At 39.4% G+C, this 21,980-nt stretch overlaps 1 protein-coding gene across 2 annotated transcripts in view; it reads right to left on the bottom strand.

Annotated features, from left to right (window-relative positions):
* cerkl (ceramide kinase-like) overlaps nucleotides 1-21,980 on the bottom strand; it is a 39,949-nt gene that overhangs the window by 1,731 nt on the left and 16,238 nt on the right. For both annotated transcript variants that reach the window (XM_042426256.1, XM_042426257.1), the window contains exons 4-13: nucleotides 15,796-15,927; nucleotides 14,787-14,850; nucleotides 10,562-10,692; nucleotides 10,319-10,393; nucleotides 4,156-4,333; nucleotides 3,284-3,349; nucleotides 2,718-2,761; nucleotides 2,511-2,619; nucleotides 2,285-2,381; nucleotides 19-215 (exon numbers count right to left, since the gene is read on the bottom strand). In XM_042426256.1, coding sequence (XP_042282190.1) covers nucleotides 19-215; nucleotides 2,285-2,381; nucleotides 2,511-2,619; nucleotides 2,718-2,761; nucleotides 3,284-3,349; nucleotides 4,156-4,333; nucleotides 10,319-10,393; nucleotides 10,562-10,692; nucleotides 14,787-14,850; nucleotides 15,796-15,927 — 1,093 coding nt within the window. The remainder of the gene's footprint in view (nucleotides 1-18; nucleotides 216-2,284; nucleotides 2,382-2,510; nucleotides 2,620-2,717; nucleotides 2,762-3,283; nucleotides 3,350-4,155; nucleotides 4,334-10,318; nucleotides 10,394-10,561; nucleotides 10,693-14,786; nucleotides 14,851-15,795; nucleotides 15,928-21,980) is intronic.

Below are 21,980 nucleotides of genomic sequence, written 5' to 3'. Positions count from 1 at the left end.
GTATACTGAGCATCATACCTGACCAGCACCTCATTAGCAATCTCCACCAGCTCCCCGTCAATGTTCCAGGGGAAGGCGGCTCCCTCTGATTGGATGATGGGTGCTGTTTTAGATTCACCCTCCTCCTCGCTCTCCTCTTCGGACCAGCCAATCAGCGACCGGGGGCGGATCCTCACTGCTGACACTGCGTGCGTCTCCACGAAGGAGAAGCTGAACTGCAGATGGACAATCAAGAAAGTCAGACTGACAAACCAATATATGAGCATCAGAGCAGACACAGAGAGGGGTGTGTGTGTGTGTGTGTGTGTGTGTGTGTGTGTGTGTGTGTTTGCGTGTGTGTGTCTTCGCAGGTCAAAGGTCACCTGAGGAGGACAGAAAAGCTTAAGACCTTTGTTAAGCAGCTTGTTAATGTGGAGCAGTGACTGTGTTTCTTCCTGTTTACTGTCCTCTTCTGTCTCCACTGCAACACCCTGAAGCTCCAACAGGTGGCAGCAAAGACCATCAGACACGAAGACAGACAGACACACAGACAGACAGACAGGTTGTCTGTCTGATGCTGAAACAGCTAAACATCAACCTCAACACTGCAACTGTCAACAAAAACTACATTATTAATGGGAAATAAAGCACCAACTGAAAACTAATAGACAGAAAACTAGTCCCCAAAAATAATCAGAATAAGTTTTTTTTTTCAACCTTCACATTATTCTTTTGTACTGTACTGTTAACTGGTGAAATGTTAGCTGATGTATTTGCAGTGTGTAAACTGGCTATGGTGATGTTAGAATCAGTCATATTCTGCATTCAGCAGTGTGTTGTTGGCAGTGGTGGAAGAACTTTTACTTAAGTACTGTAACAACCTACTCCACTACTTTCAGATGGAAATATTGTGCTTTTTATTAATCATTCACCAGATAAGGATTTAACATACAAAACACAATCAGCTTATAAATATAAATATTGATTGTATATAAAGTAGTTACATTTAGATCCACTTCAGCCAGCTGCAAAATTAAAATGCTGATTACATGTGAATGTATCTTAAATAATAATATAACATGTAATAACATGATGAACTACTTTTATTATTGATACTGTGAGTACATTTTGCTGATAATATTCATTTATCTTGACTTAAACCTGCATTAAGCATTCAGCAGACGTAGAGCAACAGTATGATGATTATGTTTGTTTCCAGCTGATGGATGTAAATCCAGTATTCATTCTCTTTTAGCTCTGTGTTTGGTCTCTACCAACTCCTGAGAAAAAGATCTGGCTCTTTAGCTGCTAAATGCTCCACTATGTTCACCAGATAGTCTCTAACTGTGTCTGTCTGCTGTTTGCAGGCCTCATGCTGCTGCAAACAGGTCATTTTTTATTTGATTTTGGTAACATTTTATTGGAAATTTTCCTAGTAATTTACAGGTAGTTAACATTAATTTTTAGGACATTTTACAGAGAAGGTGGTGCAATTTGGTGCAAATTATAACAAAAAACTGAAAAAAGTGTCAAATGTAGTTTGACACACAAAAACTACACGCTGAAAACTAAGTATTTTCTGTCAGTTAAAGAATTAAGAGTCTAATTTCTACGTATGAAGCAGCACCAACGCTTTTTCTGTTTTCTCTTATAATTTAAAAATAAACTTAAATACCTGCAAATTACTCAGGAAATTAGTATCAAATTAAAGAACCTGTGTCCATTATTTCTTCATGGCTGTTAGTGTTCTCTGTCATGTGGATGAAGATGTGTCTGATGATGCTGAGGCAGAGGGGATGTGTCTGACTCTGGTTTCAGATCACACTTGTGTAAATTCTCTCAGTTTTCCACCTGACAGGACTGACTCAGGTGAGGTTCAATGTCGATGGTGCAACTCAAACTGGGGTTGTCATGGGTACTGTACATGTCTGGTGCTCCATCAGGACATCCCGTCTCGTCTTGTTTGATGTTGAAATGTCCATCAGGGCGGAGGATGTAGGTCAGTGAGTAAACAGCCTGTTTACTCTGCAGGACGGTGAACTCCTCATTGGCAGTATATTTAGAAAGTGGGTTAGTGTGCAGTCTCACAGGCCAGGCCAGGCTGAACCAGGCTAATCTACTCACTAACTAGTCTTTTTTTTTTTGCTCTGTGAGAGGTGGAGCTTAAGGATGGCGAGGTCAGGATGGAATAAATTGGAACGTAACCCACGTAGCCCAGTACCAACCTACATTGTAGAAATAATGTTTTTAACAGTTTGTCCTGAGAGTAAATACCGAGAGGACGTTGATTGACAGCTGCGCTCACCTGTCCACTAGAGCTGCTGTATCTCTTCAGGTGTTTGATGAACTCTGACCTGGAAGTGTTTCCTACTGCGATCAGGGCCGCGCTGCCATTGGCCAGCCTGTTGCAAACAGGAAGTGGAAGAATACATTCAGCAGCAGAAACGTGGTGAAATAACCTACAGTGTGGTGCGTACAAGGTCGCAGCACAGCTGACTTTAACATGAACTGCTAATCATGCACCCCTGTACCTGGTGTTAGGAGCCAGTCCTTGAGGTGCATGTGGACTCAGACAGGGGATGGACATGATGCTTATGCTGAGATACAGGCCCTGATTGGTTGTCCAGGACTCCTCCTCATCTGCACCGACCAGTCAGAGAAAGAGGAACAGCAAACAATGAGAGAAATATGAACCAGCTTTCTGTTCAGAAGGTTTCCATGTAAAGACAAGTTCTCACCTGACTCTGAGTCCTGGTCTTTGTCCTGGTCCTGGTCCTGGTCTCTGAGAAAGAGATGATGTTGAAAGTGTTTATGATAACTACTGTTGTTGCTGTTATATAAGCATATATATTCATTATTACATTTTTACATTTTTAACTGTTTCCTATTTTACCTCCTTCTTTTTAAATGTATTTTAATATGTTAACTGTGTTCATTTGTTAAGAACTTTGAGCTCATTTTGTGCATGAAAGATGCTATATAAATAAAGTTTATTACATTATTATTATTATTATTATTATTATTATTATTATTATTATTATTATTATTATATAATGATAATAATAATAATAATACTGCTACTAATAATAATAAACTTTCTTTTAAACTTGCCAGGCTGGCTGCATTCTGTACTTCCTAATAGAACCAATGTCAGTTTTAATATCGACCTAAAACTGTCACAGTGTGTGTGTGTGTATGTGTGTGTGTGTGTGTGTGTGTGTGTTTGTGTGTGTGTGTGTGTGTGTGTGTGTGTGTGTGTGTGTGTGTTTGTGTGTGTGTGTGTGTGTGTGTGTGTGTTCCTCACAGATGTTCAAATAAATTCCTGTTTGACTTCTTCGCTGGTAGAAAAGACAGCTGACAATCCTCTGGTCTGAGGGAGACAGAGAGAGACAAAGAAATGAGAAAATAAATTTGATGTCAGAGTTTGTGATATCCTTTTTAAAATCCATTTTAGTCCATTTTATATCTATAGCTAAAAAACACACATTTATGGATTTACATGGAGGCAAAAAAAGGCCTATAATCATTTAATGAATATGTTTAAGAGTGATTGAATACATAATTGGAAAATGTAACCACTGAATTTACAGCATTGTAATATTTTACGTTGATAAACAACTATCTGAATTTATTCTCCTCCTTAAAATTTCCAGAGGGTAATGTTTTGGGGTTTTTTGTTTTGTTTTTTTTTGCAACTTCAAAAACTTCACAAGGTTCACAAATTCAGATTCTCATCTGAACTTGTCTTTCTTGGATCATGTGACTGACAGAATTGAACCTGATAGGACAGAGGTCTGATAGATTCTATACAATAAGTTCAACTGATTATCCTGATGTTTGAATTTCTCATCTTGAATTTTGGTGTCTGAATTTCACCAACACAATCTGAGCAGATCTGAATTTGAGACACTTGCATCGTGAATAATGGACACTTGAATTTTCTATCTGGATCTGTGAACCCTAAGAAAACATATCAACTTTCAGACCACATGAATTCAGAAAGATGGTTCTCAAAAACATATATTTCAATACTATAAATGCTACGTACATACACTGGTGAATAAATATCACTATAAGGCATTCAGTTGCTTGTAAGATTCAAATCCTTACAGCTTGTCTCTTTACAGCATACAAGGAAAATACAAATGACTACAAATGTATGTGTCTATATGTTACCTCAGCCTAGCCAGCGTCTTCACCAGAGCGTACTCTCGTCGCCGTGACGATGGCATCCACCTCTTTTTCTCCGCCCTCGCTAAGCTCCGCCCACCGAAACCAAACATTGCGGAAAAACCGAAACGCACCAGCTGCCCGAGAGAGGAGAAGCTGCACATGTCCACCTGCTGCAGGTGACCTGAGAGAGAGAGAGACAGACACTGATGTTTGGGGGAAAAATCCTTGTTGATGATGAATATTTTGATCCAGAATTAAGAATTATGATCCATCACACACACATACACACACACACACACACACACACACACACACACACAGCCTGTAAGGAGGCCAAGTGGTCATATGGTGAAAAGCTTGTTAATATTCATGAGGAGCTGCACTCCAAATATGGGCAACAGAAAGAGGTCAGGAGTATGTGTGTGTGTGCATGTTAATATATCTCCTAACTTTAGTCACTGGAAACAGAAAGCAGAAGAGTGACCAGTCTCTTGTTGTATCAGTCCAGTGTGTGTTTCTGACTGTACATTTTTAAAGATAAGATAAAGATTTTTTTTAAAGAATGATTGTAACATGCAGTTTTCCAAAGAAAATGACTCTTCTTTTCTGCTGAGCTACTCCTTGAACTGCGTCCATAATGTGACTAATTCTTCATTGTTTAGGCACTTCCTCCTTCCAGCTGATGTAAAACAGCTTTCAGTGACTGTTTTGATGTTTTGTTTGTGGCGATGTTATGATGATGAGTTTACTGTAAAGAGGGAAGTTGGATATTTCATTTCCACAGGGAGACCACAGAGGGACCGCTACCAGTTGCAAAGCAAGGGTCACATGATCAATAGAGGTAGCCAAAAGTATAGGTGGGCCACTTTTTTAGTAACCTTGTTTGCTATCTGTACTGTAAAGAGCAATATACTCTGGCTGTGTCCAGTGGTGGAAAGTAACCAAATATATTTACTCAAGTCATGTACTTTAGTACAATTTTCAGGTAGTTGTACTTCACTTCATTTCACTACATTTACCTGACAGATATAGTTACTAGTTATTTTACAGATTAAGATTTTGCATTTAAAATAATGATCTTATAAAATACAAAACTTTTAAGGCCAAAAACAATGATTGCAGACAAGATCAAAAAATCAACACAAATTTGTGCGGCAGAACTTCATTTATTATCTTTTCATACTTCATTATACTTCATCTCATGACCCTTCAGATTTATTTTGTGTCCCATTGGAGAAGCCTGTGTGTCTTACATTACACACATCATAAATGCAACATATAACTTTTTTTTTAAATCAGATTTTTAAACTAACATGCAGGAATCCCTCCAATATCAAGTTACTTCATTTCTGTTTCACAGTTCTGCTATCAGAGCATTTTTCACATTTTCAAACTCCTTCATGTGTTCTAACTCTGTCCCAGCAAGAGAAACATCTGACACCTTCCACAATGAACAAATATGGATGCTGCATTCAAGGCTGTTTACCGTTTATTCCTACAGACTATGAATGCAGCACAAACCACAGAAGCACCTGGAACACAAAAAAATCTACCTATTAACTTGATTTCACCACCGAGACCGTTCAACAAGAAGCTCCATCAGCTAGCTTTCAGACGGACGCATACACTGTCTCTCTCACACAACACACACACACACACACACAGTGTGCCATCTGGTCACATACCTGCTGTAACCTACTGAACTACTGTCTCCCCACCTGTCTGTCTGTCTGACTGACTGCCTGTCTGTCCTTCTGGATAGAATCTGATTTCCTCACCATATGGCATGCTGTCTGTGTGTGTGTGTGTGTGTGTGTGTGTGTGTTGTACAGGATTAAAGCTGAGACAGTCAGTGTGTCAGTGAGATCTAACCTGCAGTGCTTCCAAAAAAACGGGCAATCATTATATATTTTTTGGATTTATTTATGGACGTAGAATCATAATTTTCTGTTTATCACCTGATCCTGATTGAAAATATCACCTGCTTTGTTCACAAACAACATTGATTCACAGCACATGTGCAGTTTGGAAAAATGTAGGTTTTCAAACTGAATGTAAAAAATTTTTCACAATGTTTTCTCAAATCAGATTTTTTTTTCTCCAATGTTTTCATGTTGCTATGATGATCTTCTATATATATATAATATATTCTCATATATTTGTATTAGGATTAAGATTTATATGTACAGGTTCTTTCCTCTGTAGCTGAACAGCTATGCAGTGATCGCTTCCAATAAAGGCTGAAGACAGCAGTTTTTCTATGATGTTTTTACTAGAAGCAAATGTGGAACAGTGAAAACAGATTTGGACGACAAATTAGGGTCTCAGCACTGTTCACCAAGTTATATTTTAAATATTCAAATAGAATTCAATTGAATACCGTTTTCATGGTCATACTAGAAGAAGAATGAATGAAGAAGAATTAAAGAATGACTGAAAACCAGAGGGGACAACAAGGTCTACAATTATTTATTAGGTACATGAATTTATTGACATTTATATCATGTTTTTGTCAATTGTATATGACAATAATTCCTAGTAATATAACTGTAAATTAAGATGACCTGGACCCAGATAAGTGGCAGAAAATTGATGGATAGATTAACTAATTACAAAATAATGAATTAATTTAAGATAATTTAAGTTTTTATTCTAATTTACTCTTGCTTTTTATGAGAGGATGAGCTAGAGGATGTTGCTACTGTAGCTGCAGTAATGACTGTGTTTGCTGCAGGTCTGATGGTGCTGACTGAAAAGGATTAAACTGCTTCCTGCAGCAAAATAACACACATTTTACAGATGTAGAACTTCTCCCAACAGCCCACAACTACATTAAAAACAAAGTCATAACCAATGTTCCTTTCTATGGCAGGCAAAAAAAAATATTATGGACCTTTGTAAAAATGACTTTTTAATAATATTTAAGGCCTTTTTTTTGAGAGGAACTGAATTCAAGACCTGCAGATACCCTGCATATTTACGGATATTGATTACAAAACAGAAAACAGATGAGATTATATAAACAAGAGTTATGCCCAAAGGTATTGTAAAAATGAATTTGTTCAGTAACAAGGAAACTGGATTCATACAAAATATTGTAGCAACAGACTAACTGTCAAATAAGTCACATCATCTCTCTCGCAGGAAGAAACCAAGTATCACCAGTAAAGAGCAGCATTAATAAGTTCCTTTAAGAAGTACAATACAAGTACTTTATCCACATGAGTAAAACACAAAACATCAACAGTTGACCCAACTGTAAGTTAAGACTTAGCGCTATTTAGAAAGTTCTCTTAGCAACATATTAGCCTCAGACAGCTAGCATAATGGCCAGCTTGGTTAACGGTAAACTGATAAAGAATAAATTAAATTGCAAGTCAATAATCAGAAATTGTCCAATAAATCCAAAAAAGTCACTTTAGATAGATAAAAGACAGCTCTCAATATTTGCTTAGTCACAAATCTGACATTATGGTGGATATAACAATGTCAGTTAAACTGCTGTAGAACTACAAACACAATATTCAACTGAAACCAGCTGCTAGTGGCAGAATACTGATTTTCATGTTAAACCGCTGGCACCACAGGAAACAGCTGGCTTTGTCCTGTTTTTTGAATTTTTCCATTTTTATAAAGATTAAACAGACAAGTTATTCATGAGCTTTAAAGGTGCTGGTAGGTTGACTGTTTTTTACCTGTAGACAGAGATAGGCTAGCTATCCACTTTCCTGTCTTTATGCTAAGCTAGCAGGCTGCTGCACCATGATTGTTTAGACATAAGAGTCGTATCAATCTTATCTCTCAGCAAGAAAGCACATTAGCATATTCCCCAAAAAGTGTAACTATTCCTTTAGATAGACTGAAGTTAATTATATACCCACCATGAGCAATCTGGCAGTTAGTTTCTCTGTAAATTGATTAATCGTTTGATCTTAAATTATCAGCAAATGGTGAATAATGTCTACCAAAACTCCCTAGAGCCCAACGTCAACAGATATATTTGTCTGCCCAACAGTCCAAAACTCCCTTGAAACAGAGGAGGATTTAAAACGGCAATAATGGACTCATCACCTTCACTGAGTTCATTAGTTTATCCTATCAGAACACTTACTAAACCAAGCAGAGTGGGATCATAACAGTTTAGGTATGTTCAGCTGGTTGAATCATAGTCACCACCTGTAGTCACCTGTAGTCCGTGGGAACAGCTTCCTGCCTGGCAATTTTAACTGTTTTCTATTGTTTAGTAATTAGTCTTATTAGTGCCACTGAATACTCCCATCTGTCACACTCACACACACACACACACACACACACACACACACACACACACACACACACACACATACACACAAGCATACACACACACAGCTTCCAGTATGAATTAGTGTTAATGAGCCACCGTTTTACCAAAACCTGTCATTGAAACAGCAGCCTGCCCTGCTACCAGCTGATTGGGCAGCAGGTTTACCTGAGAGGAGGCGGGGAGAGGCAAAGGGGGCGGGGCTACAGTGAGCAGTGTAACCTGTGATTTAGAGTGAAACTGATCCTGCTGTTAGACATCTGTCTGCACCCTCCCTCGAGTTCAGTCCCACCGTCTGCTTCACTCTGTCTGTGTTTGTTTTCTTAAACTGGATCTCTTTCAGTCTGACTAACCATCAGCCAATCACATCAAAGCTTAACAAGAACACAAGCTCCTGATTGGCTCCCTGTGAGTTTCTTAGATTAAATTGAAAAACAATGGCGTTATGACTGTAGATCTAGAGCCGGTAGAGCCAACCCAAGGTGACACAATTATAGAGCTTGAACATGTAGAATCCACTCATGAAGAACAGGTTGGACCCACTCAGGATGACATGATTATAGATGTAGAACCAAACCAAACTATAACAAACACGTAGATGTAGCTATAGATACAGAACAAATAGCAGCCACCTGACAGTAACTCTAGAACACATAGAACCCACCCAGGACAATTTGATAATAGATCTAGAACCCAGGACAATCTCAGTGTAGACCCGAGACAACATAACTACGACTAACAGGATCATGCGACTGTCGATCCAGAACAAGAAGGACCCAACCAGGACGATTTGTCTATAGTTCTAGAATCCACCCAAGATGATCCCAGTATAGACTTAGAATGGAAAGAACCCTCCTCAAATGATGTGGCTATACATATAGAACAGGTAAAACCACAAGGACAATGTGACTGTAGATTTAAAACAGACAGAGCCCACGTAGGATAATGTCACCGTAGATTTAGAACAGGTGGAACTGACCTAGGATGATGTGACTGTAGATCTAAAGCAGGCAGAAGCCACCCAAGATGATGTAACTGTATATCTAGAACAGGTAGAACCCACAGAAGACAACATAACTGTAGATCCAAAACAGGTAGAACCCACCGGGATGATTTGAGTATATATCTAGAGCAGGTAGAACCCTAACAGGTAGTACAAGTACCCACACACTAAATCAAGCTCCCTTTAACTTTATTAGCAATGTTTCAACCAACTACAAGTCTTCCTCGGGCAAAGAAAAGAAAGAACCCTAACAGGACTTTCTGAGTGTAGACTTAGACAGAACAGAACCCACCAAAGACAACACATCTGTAGATTTAGAATAGGGAGTACAAGTAGTAGTAGTTCCAGCAAGAACAAGGACAATTCACCAGAACCCAGTGCACCCAGGATGACACAGGTATAAATATACAACAGGTAGAACCTACACGGGACTACATGACTTTAGATGTAGAACAGGTTGAACCAATGCAAAGTGATGTGACTCTATATCTAAAACAGGAATAACCCACTTAGCATGATGAGACTGCAGATCTAGAACAAGTAAAACCAACCCAGGATGCTCTTATTATAGATCCAAACGAGGTAGAACCCAGCCAGGACAATTGGAGCATAGTTCTAGAACCCACACTGGCCAATACGATATAGATCTAAAAAAGGTGAAAACCACAGAAGACTACATGATAATAGATCTAGAACAAGCAGAACCCATGCAGGACAACATGAAAATAGAGCTAGAAGAGGTAGAGCCTACCTAGGACAATGTGACTAAAGTTAAAGTTACAGGATGACACAACTATAGATTTAGAAAAGGGAGAAACCACTATTGCCTATGTGACTAAGGACATAGAAGCAGCGGAACCTACCCAGGATGATGTGCAGGGCTGCAGTGACTGGATCTCTGACTCCATGAACAGAACAGGAAACCACATCTGTAGATCCTGTAAAGACGGACAGACAGACAGACATCACCTGTCCAGCAGTTCCTACATAATTTAGATATACATGCTGTGGATCTTAAATACCAGTCAAAAGTTTGGACACACCTTTTTGTGTGTCCAAACTTTTGAGTGGTACTGTACATGATACGAAGGCGTGCCCTCTCTTACCAGCAGGAATGATCCCCAGTGGCAGCAGTGGTTTCACTGGTTTCTCTGGAGAGTCAGCGTCCAGCTGAGCCCTGAGGACTAGAGCATGACACAGCTCTGCCACTGAGCCGTCACCGCCAACACACACCACCCTGACAGACAGGTGGAGACGGACAAGTTGAGACTGCTTTTCAAGACAACTGCCATACCAAAATAAAATGAGCCTCTGAACTGTTCTTGTGAAGTTGAAGACATTTCACTAATCTTAACTTCTGAAGCCAGACAGGAAATACAGTGACAGTGAAGACCCATGAACTTGGTTTATTTTGGCGGCTTGAACTGGTGTCCTCAAATAAATGTTGTCAACTTAACAATAAAAGTCCAGTCGATTGTTTTACTTTGGGACAGAGACATGTAGATAGGAAGGTGAAAACACTCATTAAACTCAGATAATCAGTAGAAGCTCAGTGCTTCAGTTTCAGGTCAAAATCACAAGTAAAAAAAGAAGAGGCAGCCTTAGTAGTGATAGAAAACTGGTATCAAAAATGACATGATATAATCTGAAATGTTTGTTGTTCAGGTCGAAGGTGGCCAAGATTTGTTTCATTTCAAAAGGCATCAATAACTGTCAGGGCCATAGCTACCATTGAGGTCGTGTCCTCTGTAATATTTATGGAAATTTGAGGGGTTTGATGACCTTTCATTCTAAAAACACATACTGCACTTGCTGGGACTTTTGAGGCTGGCTTTGCTGTATAGTTGTAGACTTAGTGTCTTTAAATACTAAACAAATTAAATGGATTCATTATTCTCAACCAGAATTACATGCATGATAGTGAAGAAGACTTAAGAACAAACATTTACACCATAATATAAAAATTATTATGAACAAAATTATTATGAATTATTATTATTATTATTAATAAAATTATTATGAATATTATGATTAGTAGTAGTAGCAGTAGTAGTAGTAAAGGTAGTGGTAAAAGACTATAATAATCTAATCATAACTTGATTCTTTGACATATATGTCCATGTTTTCAGAAGGTTCATCTTCAGAGTTTGTTTGCAGTAAATGTGAGGTAAACAGACTCCGCCCCCTCCTCTTCTTCCTGTGTATGGGATTACCTGAAGCTCCAGTCACCACGGTGACAGCCAACCTAATTGGCAAATGTAGGTTTCAACCAAATCCTCACCAGAGCAGCCTCACACACACACACACACACACACACACACACACACACACTCAGCAGCTAGCTTAGCAACGCTGAGCTAATCTTTTCTAAGCACATTAAGCTTTATGAGGGCTGAGCACAAAAGCTGCTTACAGACACACACACACACACACACACACTCACGGCCCATCACAGATAGATGAGGAGAGTAGTTGTTGTTTTGTTATTTGTTTCATGTGTTACTTATTTTTGATTTTTATTAATATTATATCAGTTAGCAGTTGGTGTTTGACCTCTCCTGTGTGTGTGTGTGTGTGTGTGTGTGTGTGTGTGTGTGTGTGTGTGTGTGTGTGTGTGTGTGTGTGTGTGTGTAACCAGTCTGGGTCACTGTGTTTTAGTGTCGTCATGACAGTAATAGTAAGTCAATTATCTGTTGAGTTGCTCAGTTGAGTCTGTTAAGGAAGGATGATGTCACAGTTTGATCATTACATGTTCATTTCTATGTAAACATCACCTTCCATTTAAACACTAGGCCATTCATTTTATAACTTAATTTAGATTGAACATGTTAGACTTAATTTCCCACTGTAATAAACTGGAATTACACTCTAAGTGAGACTGTTTGATATTAAATTTAACCTTAATGTTATCTTTAAATTTTTGTAATTGGCCAGTCACTAAACCGCTCCCCTGACAAGTACTTGTCCAATCATAGTTGAGCAACTGTAAAACTTTAAAACTGGCCTGTCAAGTTTTAGATTTCTCCACATGCTGACTGATTTCCCCACTAACGTTAACACTCTCCTGCTCTTTATTAGATTTGGGGAAGTCCTCCAGGCAATGTTACCCAAGCTAGAGTTACATTGCTCATCCTGAAAGCCTCTTCACTTGTAAAGATAAGTGACACTATTTGAAAATACAAATCATATGAAAGTATGTAGGCTAAGCAGGCAAAAAGGGTTATGTTAAAATAGTCTGATCTTACATTTTTCCTTATCATACTAAGCCAGGGATATATAAGCTTTAGCCCAGTCCTCTACAAGGATATCATATATGTAGCCATCAAGTGCTTTAGGACCCTTTTTGTAGAGTTGCGAAGTGTGACGGGCCACTGGTTCCAGAGCGTTTCTCCCCATACTGTATTCCTATTACAAATTTTCCTTCAAATAGTTTCCTCAGTGTTACTGAACATAGAAACTCAGGACTCTCCTGCATAATGTAACGATCCTATAGGTTTATATTATGACCACTAGTTTACATTATTTCAACTTTGTTTCTGAGAAATCACATTTTGTCCGTCATTTTGGCGGACAGCTGAGATTAATTACTTAGTTTAAGATTATTTGCCATCATATATCACTTCCTTATTGAACTGGTCCTATAGTCATCATTCAACTCATTCAAGTGATCGGCTAATGCTCGAGGTCCTGAGTGTAAACACTGAATTTAGGAGGACTGCTTTTAGTTTCTCTGCTGAACAACTGGAACACTTGCATACATTGAACTTGACACAATTGTACCTATAGATCAGTTTAAAACCATGATTACAGACTACTCCACTGTTGAATGTAACAGTTTTTAATCAGTGTTTGGCTGTGTTCTGTTATTGTTTGTTTATTTTCTCGTTGGTTGTTTTTTTTTTTGGTGTAATTATTCTCTTTTGAACACTCGACATCATTGAAATGAGGGCATGTCCTCAATTATCTTTGGGCTTAAATAAAGGTTGTATGAATTAATTAATTACTACAATACCCATGAGCCTTGGCAGCTGTTGCTATGGAGATGAAGCCATGAGCGTGAATCAGAGTGTAATGAACTCAAAACACTTTGCTGCTGAAGTTGTAAACAAAACAGCACCATAGTTTCTGAATTCTCTCAAAAGTGACCCTGAGATTAAAACTGAGCTGATTCACTCTCAGTGTTTTCTCAACACCGTAATCTTTAGCTTCCACCTGCTGTTAGAGGTCATAGTTAACTTCTGCCCCCAAATTTGTATGTACACAGTCAGTCTTACACCTTCGACTTTTTATCAATGAACCAGATATTTTATAACACAGTTTGAGTTACTAACATTGTCTATGGGAAAAGTGAATGGGCCTTTTACTTCCAGGACACAATATTTTTTTTTCCCAGGATAGTGAAGTCATGACCTGCCCTACTCTGCCTCTGATTGGCTTACCCTGATATTCCTACCCAAACCCTAACCAGTCTCACTCCTCATGTCTAAACCTAAGCAACCCAACCAACACAGGCAACGAGCACTAGCCAATCAGAGGCAGAGTAGGGCGGGTCATGACTTCGCCATCCTGGCAAAAAAAATTGGCCTCCAGGACCAGGGGCGCCCAAAATAGCTCATCCTACTTCACAACTCTATTAGGTTTTTATTTTAAAACAATGAATCTTAAAACAGTAAAAATTCAACCAGACACAGCATTTTCAACCAAATCATGGAGCTAAAGTGAGCTTAATTTGCTAGATAGCTACAGCTAATAAAATCTGCTGGCAAAGGTTGTCATTTCAGCAGTTAGACATGAGAAGCTACTTTTGTCAACCACTGACTGAAATCAAGGACCAATTGTTTCAAGTAGTAAATCTGCCACCATTGTCACTGTTGTTGGGGTTTGGTTTTTTTGTATTTTTGCCTTTATTGGACAGGACAGTTCAGAGGCAGACAGGAGTATGACATGTAACAAAGGTCTCCCAGCTGGAACAGAACTGTTACTGTGAGATATTGAGGTCATGTGGTAAGCATCTTCATCATTTGGCTGAGAATTGCACTGTATGTGCCATGCCAGAATGGAAAGCTTGACAAACACAGCAATGGTAAATACTGGGGGCGGGGCTCAGCTTTTTTCCAATAACAGTACTTTTTGTGGTAAAATGGCAACATACAGTCCAGCTGTGTGGTAAAAACTCAGGGGGAGTATTGCAAGTAGAAGATCATGTGTACTTTTAAGAGGATATATTGCACTTTTTAAAATCACGAGAGAGAGAGAGAGAGAGAGAGAGACAGAGAGAGAGAGGGTATTGAGACAAAGAGACAAGGTGTGAGAGGCATATAGACAACTAACCCATCATATTCATCCAGCTTGCATTCCTTCATCACTGAGAGAGCATGACCCTTCCTCTCTGTCACTGGAGAGAAAGACAGGTAGAAAGAGAGGGAAAAAGAGAGGGAAACAGATGGAGAGACATTGAGATGGACAGAGATAGAGTGTTCATGCATGTGTGTGGTCACATGTACAAAACTGTGTTCGATGGCTGCCAAAAAAAAAAAAGTGGGACAACGGATATCACACCATCTGCTGAGAGGAGAGGAGAGGAGAGGAAAGGAGGGGAGAAAAAGAAAGGAGAGGAGAGGAAAAAAAAGAGAGGAGAGGAGGGGAGAAAAAGAGGAGAAGAGAGGACAGGACAGGAGACAAGGGGAGAAGAAAGGAGGGGAGAAAAGAGAGGAGAAGAGAGGAGAAAAAGAGATGAGAGGAGAGTAGAAAAAGAGTGCAGAGGAGAGGAGTGGACAGGACAGGAGAGTAGGGGAGAAGAGAGGAGGGGAGAAAAAGAGAGGAGAGAAGAGAAAAAGAGGAGAGGAAGGTAAAAAAAAGAGAGGAGAGGAGATGAAAAAAGAGAAGAGGAGAGGAGAAGAGAAAAAGAGAGGAGAGGAAAGCAAACAAGGAGAAGAGAGGAGAAAAAGAGAAAAGAGGAAAGGAGGAGGAAGAAGAGTGGAGGAGAGGAGCAGGTTGTCTCCCTCTGTAACAACAGATGGGCTAAGCTCCGCCCTCTGTATCAGGTTACCTAGCGACCAGAGACTGCCATTAACTTTGACCTTTGGACCTTTGCCACATACACACACACACACACACACACACACACACACACACACACACACAGATTTCCCATGGTCTCCTCTGAAGTCAATAAAGAAGAGATGTAACTGTTTTTACCCTTACAATACATGTGAGGTGCGACATCATCCAAAAATCTACCGTTGCCCCGCCCACTGTCAGTCCAAAGTATAAATAATTATCTCAACCTAACATTATCACGCATCTTCTTATTGGTTGCTGATCAGCTGGATAGACTAACCTGTGATGTCAGTGCGGACCTCAGCCATCTTGAAGAGCGGAGCCACATGCTCTCTGTAGATGTGAACGGCCTCCTTCTTGTGACTGCTGGGGTTGATGAACACCTTTACATACCTGGGTCGACTGCTGAACCCTGCGCGCACACACACACACACACGCACACACACTTTAAATGTTTTACAGGATTCAAATATTTTCAGAGGTTATACACATTCTCTGACACATGGGTTGTGGGTTGTTGGGTCGTTAAGGAAGGTTTTTTTGGCCAAGGCTGCCAAACACCAGTATGTTATGATATTAATATTTCTGTTAATGTTAGTGACATTTGTAACTGGGGACTGTCAGTTCTTCAGAAAAAGCTTCATCCATGTACAGGTCAAAAACAGCCCATCTTTAAGACTAAAACTTCTCTCTGGCTTTAAGTCATACTGTATATTGCTTATTGCTGTCTTTTAATATGCATAATCTACATATATGTATATCTCATGATCTGTTTTGTAACATCTCTAACATGTTAGAGAGATGGATGAAGCTTTTTCTGAAGAACTGACAGTCCCCAGTTACAAATGTCACTAACATTAACAGAAATATTAATATCATAACATACTGGCATTTGTTGCATCAATTCCAAAACCAAACTGGAGTCATTCTGTGTGATCATTGAATTCTCCCTTTGAAAAAGACTGAACTGAGCTGTAGAGAAACACACATGATGGCATACGATTGGAGGATATATGTGTCTTTGAAACAACTTATATGCCTAGGAGAACACTTCCAAGTAAAGACTATATTTAAATGTCTTCACTTCACTGCACTTGCAGACCCACAGATTCCTCTGAAGTCTGTCAGGGGACTTGGGTGCACACTTTACAGATTTTGCTAATTGAATTACCCACAAATATATGCAAAATGGATGTGATGCTATACTTTTTTAAATCACTTACACAAGAGGAACATCAAAAACCTTTATATAAATGTATCAAAGTATGATGAGACATTACTTGCATCATGTAGGAACAACATTTAACCATTTAATATCACAGAAATATGTAGAAGAAAAGAGATTCAACTAAAATGCATTCATTTCATAATATTTCTAAAAGTGTGATGGTATAAAAGCTGTGAAGTGCAAGACCTGTCTTATCAGCTTTGCAGTCTTGCAAACTTGATGATGGCAGTGAACATGTCTACTACTATTCTAACACCTGGAGGAGCCATGTTTGATTGTAACAACACTAACAAGCACAGAGTGTGTGCGTGTGTGTATGTGTGTGTGTGTGTGGAGGGGGGGGGTTATGTGGTATCCACACACACACACACATACACACATGACCCGCTGTACACCTCATCATTAGGCAGATTTAGAGACCGCATTATAAATCCCCATAGACCAGCACAGATCAATATACACACACACACACCAGCTCCATTATCCAGCTCACTGCTATAATCTGCTCCCAAAAGGCCGTGACCTCGCCCTGTTAATGACCCCATACACACACACGCAGTGCACCTCCTGCCATCGCTCCACCCCACGGCTCTATCCAAGTTGTCAGGAGTTGCTGCAAGGAGCTGCCCCGACATCCTCCTCCAAACACACATTTAAATGTCTTCACAAAAGAAAGAAAGGTTTAGTTGTGGTCTATTGTGATTTTACAATTCATTGATGGTTTGGTCAAGTTTAATGAACACAAACTCCCCGTCCACTATTCGTTATTTTCTCTACAAAAAATGCTGATTGCGTGAGCTTGGTAAATCCAGAGAGAGTTAGCCTACACCTTGCAAACACTAGCTAAAATGACGCAAACTGTGACTCCAGCCTGCAGCGCCTGTTTGACAAACACAGGTGTTTGGGACAGAATGTGTCACATCTAGGCCTGAAAAAAAGGCGCAAAAGCTTCAGTAAATCTGGCCCGCATTGACTTTCAACACGGCACTGTATTAGGATGACATCTTTACCATCAGTTTGCCAAAAGTTTGCTTTTGAATGTGTGCAGATTTCAGCTCATCAGTCAGTTTGTTCTAGAGAACAGGAGCAAAGACACTAAACCCAACACTCAATGATACCAGAAAGTGCTGAAGCCCTTAATGTAAAAACTGTTTGTCCTTCCTTGTGTCTCTGTCTCTCTCTCCCTCTCTCTCTCTCATACACACACACACACACACAGAGTCTCATAGGAGATGATGTCATTCCATTTGTTGATATTTTGCAAAGCAGAACAGCAGATAGACAGATAGATACAGAGAGATCAAGTATCCATCAGATCACTTCCCAGCCTCAGACAGCGTCAGGTTGCTATGGCGCTGCTAAACCGTTACCATGGTAAACAATCCTGGAGTTGTCATGGAGAAGTGTCTAGTTTCTGACAGAGGACTGAAGACTGAGCTGCTGCATGTTGTTGATAAAAACAGATCAGATTTTGTGCAGACTCCATCTGGGGTCAGTGAACAGTAGCAATCAATTAAACCCTTTAAACATCATAATTAATCAGATTCAGTGGAATGATACAGTCTACAGATCCTTAGCAGACATGAGACTTTGATCAATTTTGATAATTGATTTATCATTAGCTCTTTTTTAAGCAAGAACTCAAATCATTCTGTGGATCTAGCCTCCTGCACATGAAAATTTGCTGCTTTTTTTGTTTTATATCATTGTAAATTGAATATCTTTGGGTTTTGGACTGTTAGTCAGACAGAACAAGACATCTGAAGACGTCATCTCCAGCTCTGGGAACAACCTCCATCAAAGGGAGTCCAGCTGTGGCTAGTTGTGCTACAACAGATGCAGACTGTTAAGATTTACTCTAACTGGGAATCCACATCAGAGGTGAGATGTGAGCAGCGCGTAAGCGTTATGAAAGTGTTCTGTCCGTTCAATCCATACAGACGCCAACCTCCCTTCAGCTGTCTCTGTCCACAGAAGCAGTTGCTGTCAGCAGAAGCTCCTGGAGAGCTGCGAGGACAAACTGCCTTCACCACGTCAACTGACAGTAGAAACTAACTCAACTAAAGTAGTTTTCATGTTGGCTCCATGGGAAGAAATCAACAGTGTTTGTATTTATAGGTTCATTGATTTTATTGCCTATAGTGAAATGAAGGCAGGTTCATAGCCACACAGAGCCTTGATCAATCAATATAGAATAACATGTTCAGAGCATATAAGCAACAGGAGATTTGTGTGATTTTAACAGATTACGCCTCACTAAATGTGCCAAAGGAGGAAAAAATAGACTCGGAGCATAAAATAACGTCGGGGTTCCTGGGGTGACGTATATGAGATGACTATATCTTGGAGTCGTTGTGGATTGATCAAATTGAATCATATCTGTTCCCTGAGATGTGCAAGTGACGGGTGTTTAAAGCGCTTCTAAAAATGCTCTCCATGTTGACTGGCCGTAAAACAAGTTTTTGAGATGATCTTTCTCAAATTTACAATTTTTTGGAAAGCTGTAGGAAGCTTGAGTGTCTTTTCCCAATCAGCTGTGTTCTTGACAGGCTCTGCATTACGACAAAGGTGATGAGTAAAATTCATTATGTGTGTTGCATTTGAGACCCAGGCTGATAAATATCAGGATTTCCCTTTAAGAGATACACAAAACACAATGACAGACAACACAATCTTATCCCAAAAGCTGATAATGAACCAGACTGCTAATTTAACAAGCAGACCTGCAGTTTTTGTCAGAGGTCTTACATGACAACAAGAGAAGAGTCAACAGCCAAGCTGGTAGCTGAGAGGCTGGACTTAACCCTCAGAGACCTGCGGGGGCGTCTACGCCATCAGGTTACATTACTGTCTTTCAGAGGCTGTAGTGGGCTCAGTTTTAAAGCTAGAGTGACACTGGTATCATATGAAACTGGACGACCTAAGGCATCCATTGGTACAAACCATGCCATGCTAGCTTGTCAGTAAGGGGGCTAAAAAATGCTCCAAATTTAGGCAAAATTTTGGCGAGGGAAAAACTGGCGCAGCCATTTTCAAAGGGGTCCCTTAACCTCTCACCTCAAGATATCTGAATGAAAATGGGTTCTATGAGTACTCATGATTCTCCACTTTATAGACATGCCCACTTTATGCTAATTCTATGCAGTTTTTTTGCAAAAACCATGCAGTTTTTTGCATAGAATTGCATAAACTGGGTATGACTGGAAAGCTGAGACTCTTGGAGACTCGTGGATTCAGTGAGTCCAATTGTATTCATGTGTGATGATGTTAGTCATTTCACTGTAGTGAGACCATTTTTTAAACTTGACCTCAGAGTGTAAAATTACACATTGTGACTCTAGGATAATCACAGCCTCATCAAACTTTACGACCACAAACTAGAGATCTCAGGCATTCAGAGGATGTATGACTTCCCTAGGTATGTCGACAATAAGGGGGTTTCTGAGCAATTTCAACAACAGAAGTGCTTGCCAAAAAATGCAATTCTTGCAGGAATCTTTAAATGTCAAAAGTTTTTGACACCAAATAACAGCATGAATTTTCTTGGTGTCTTATTGTGGTATTTTGGAGGGATTTTTGACTATTTTCATTCATTCTCAAGTGGTCAAAAATGGTTAAATTTTTCCTCAAATCTGTGTAACAAATGTTATCAACTTAAAAATTGCTGCAACAATTTATGAGGCATAATTGACCATGGGAATTTCCATCATATACTTCCATCATAATGTTCTAGGCCCCTATACACAATGTTCATTACAGATTTATTACTAGAAAAACTTGCATCTCAAATTAATCTTCAGGCTCACAGCTTTCAGATGATGTATCACCACTTCTGTATGTCATATACTGTTGACCTGCTATCTCCCTGTAAATATCCCGTCCCCCCCTAAAAAAGACAAAAATGGATCTATGGTGGGTCTCCAAGGGTTCAAAACAGCAGGCTTTGACTTGACTGCTATTACTAGCATGTTAATATGCTCACAATGACAATACCAACATGCTGATATTTAGCAGGTGTAATATTTACAATGTTCAGCATCTGAGCTTAGCGTCTTCTAATGTTTGCTAATTAGCAATAAACACAAGGTTTAGCTGGGGCTGATGGGAATGTGATTATCTCGTAAGCAACTTTTGAGTTGCCAGGTTGCATTAAAATCAGAGTAGGGTGGGCGTATGAGTGTGTGCTGCCGTACAATAAAGTTTGTTTCCTGACAAACTAATAAAACCTTAAACCTTAATATGAAAGACAGATAGAGAGGGAGACAGGTTACTATCATCATGTCATCACTATAGAAACACTCACTTAAAACACACTTCACCAACACACCTGTTAATATGTAACACAGAGCTACACACACACACACACACAGCCATAAAGCAGTTTATAGAGGCACACACTGAAAACTCTCTTCTGTTAAAAGACAAACTAGAAGAGACATATAAGGCGGGTTTCTATCCACCCTTTTTTATGCGCTTTTTCAATTTGTGCATAAAAAAACATGAGTGGAAATGCTGGGAAAAAAAGGTCAAAATATCACAAAAAGGGATGAGATGATTGGATGAGTTGGAAAAGTTTATGTGTCAATAAAAGCAAAATGCAACAAAGTGCAATGGAAACAGATTTAGTATATGACTTAAATGTCCCTGAAGCTTCCGCCCCGCTGGTCAGCTATCAATACATGTCTGTATAACTGACACAGGGCTGTTATCAAAATGCTTCCAAAAGCAAGAAGCTGTGATGTTGCTGCCCATCATGCTCTCCATCACCAGGATGTCTATCATGTTGTCCATTGCTTCTTCTTATTTTTGTAGTTTCCTGCACTCGATCGGAGAATCAGCACCACCAACTGTTTACTTTCATGCACTCAAATATTAATACCTGTAGAACAGAAGTGGATGGAAACGCATACTAATTCACATTTACTTTGATTGATTTTCTTGAAAAAGAAAATTGATTATAGTCACTGAGTGGCCACTGTGTGATACAGCAGGCTGTGTTGGTAACATGAATTGAGTGTTGGGTAATAAAGTCCTCAGTAAAATGAATACTGTTGTGTTATGTTTATTTCTGCAGTCTTTGTTCTTCCTCTGTGATGTGTCAGAATACTGTGAGAAAAGTTATATTATTAAAATAATAAAGTTGCAGTTTTATTTGAAAAAGTCCTATTATGAAAAGAACAAAGTTGTATTTTTCTTGTCTGTTGGATGTTTGTGTTTATTGGCTTCACAGTGCGTTA

This window comes from Thunnus maccoyii, chromosome 11, assembly GCF_910596095.1.
Source record: "Thunnus maccoyii chromosome 11, fThuMac1.1, whole genome shotgun sequence".
Taxonomy (NCBI): domain Eukaryota; kingdom Metazoa; phylum Chordata; class Actinopteri; order Scombriformes; family Scombridae; genus Thunnus; species Thunnus maccoyii.
Note: the sequence above shows the minus strand (reverse complement) of the source record. Positions and strands in the feature narration are given on the sequence as shown.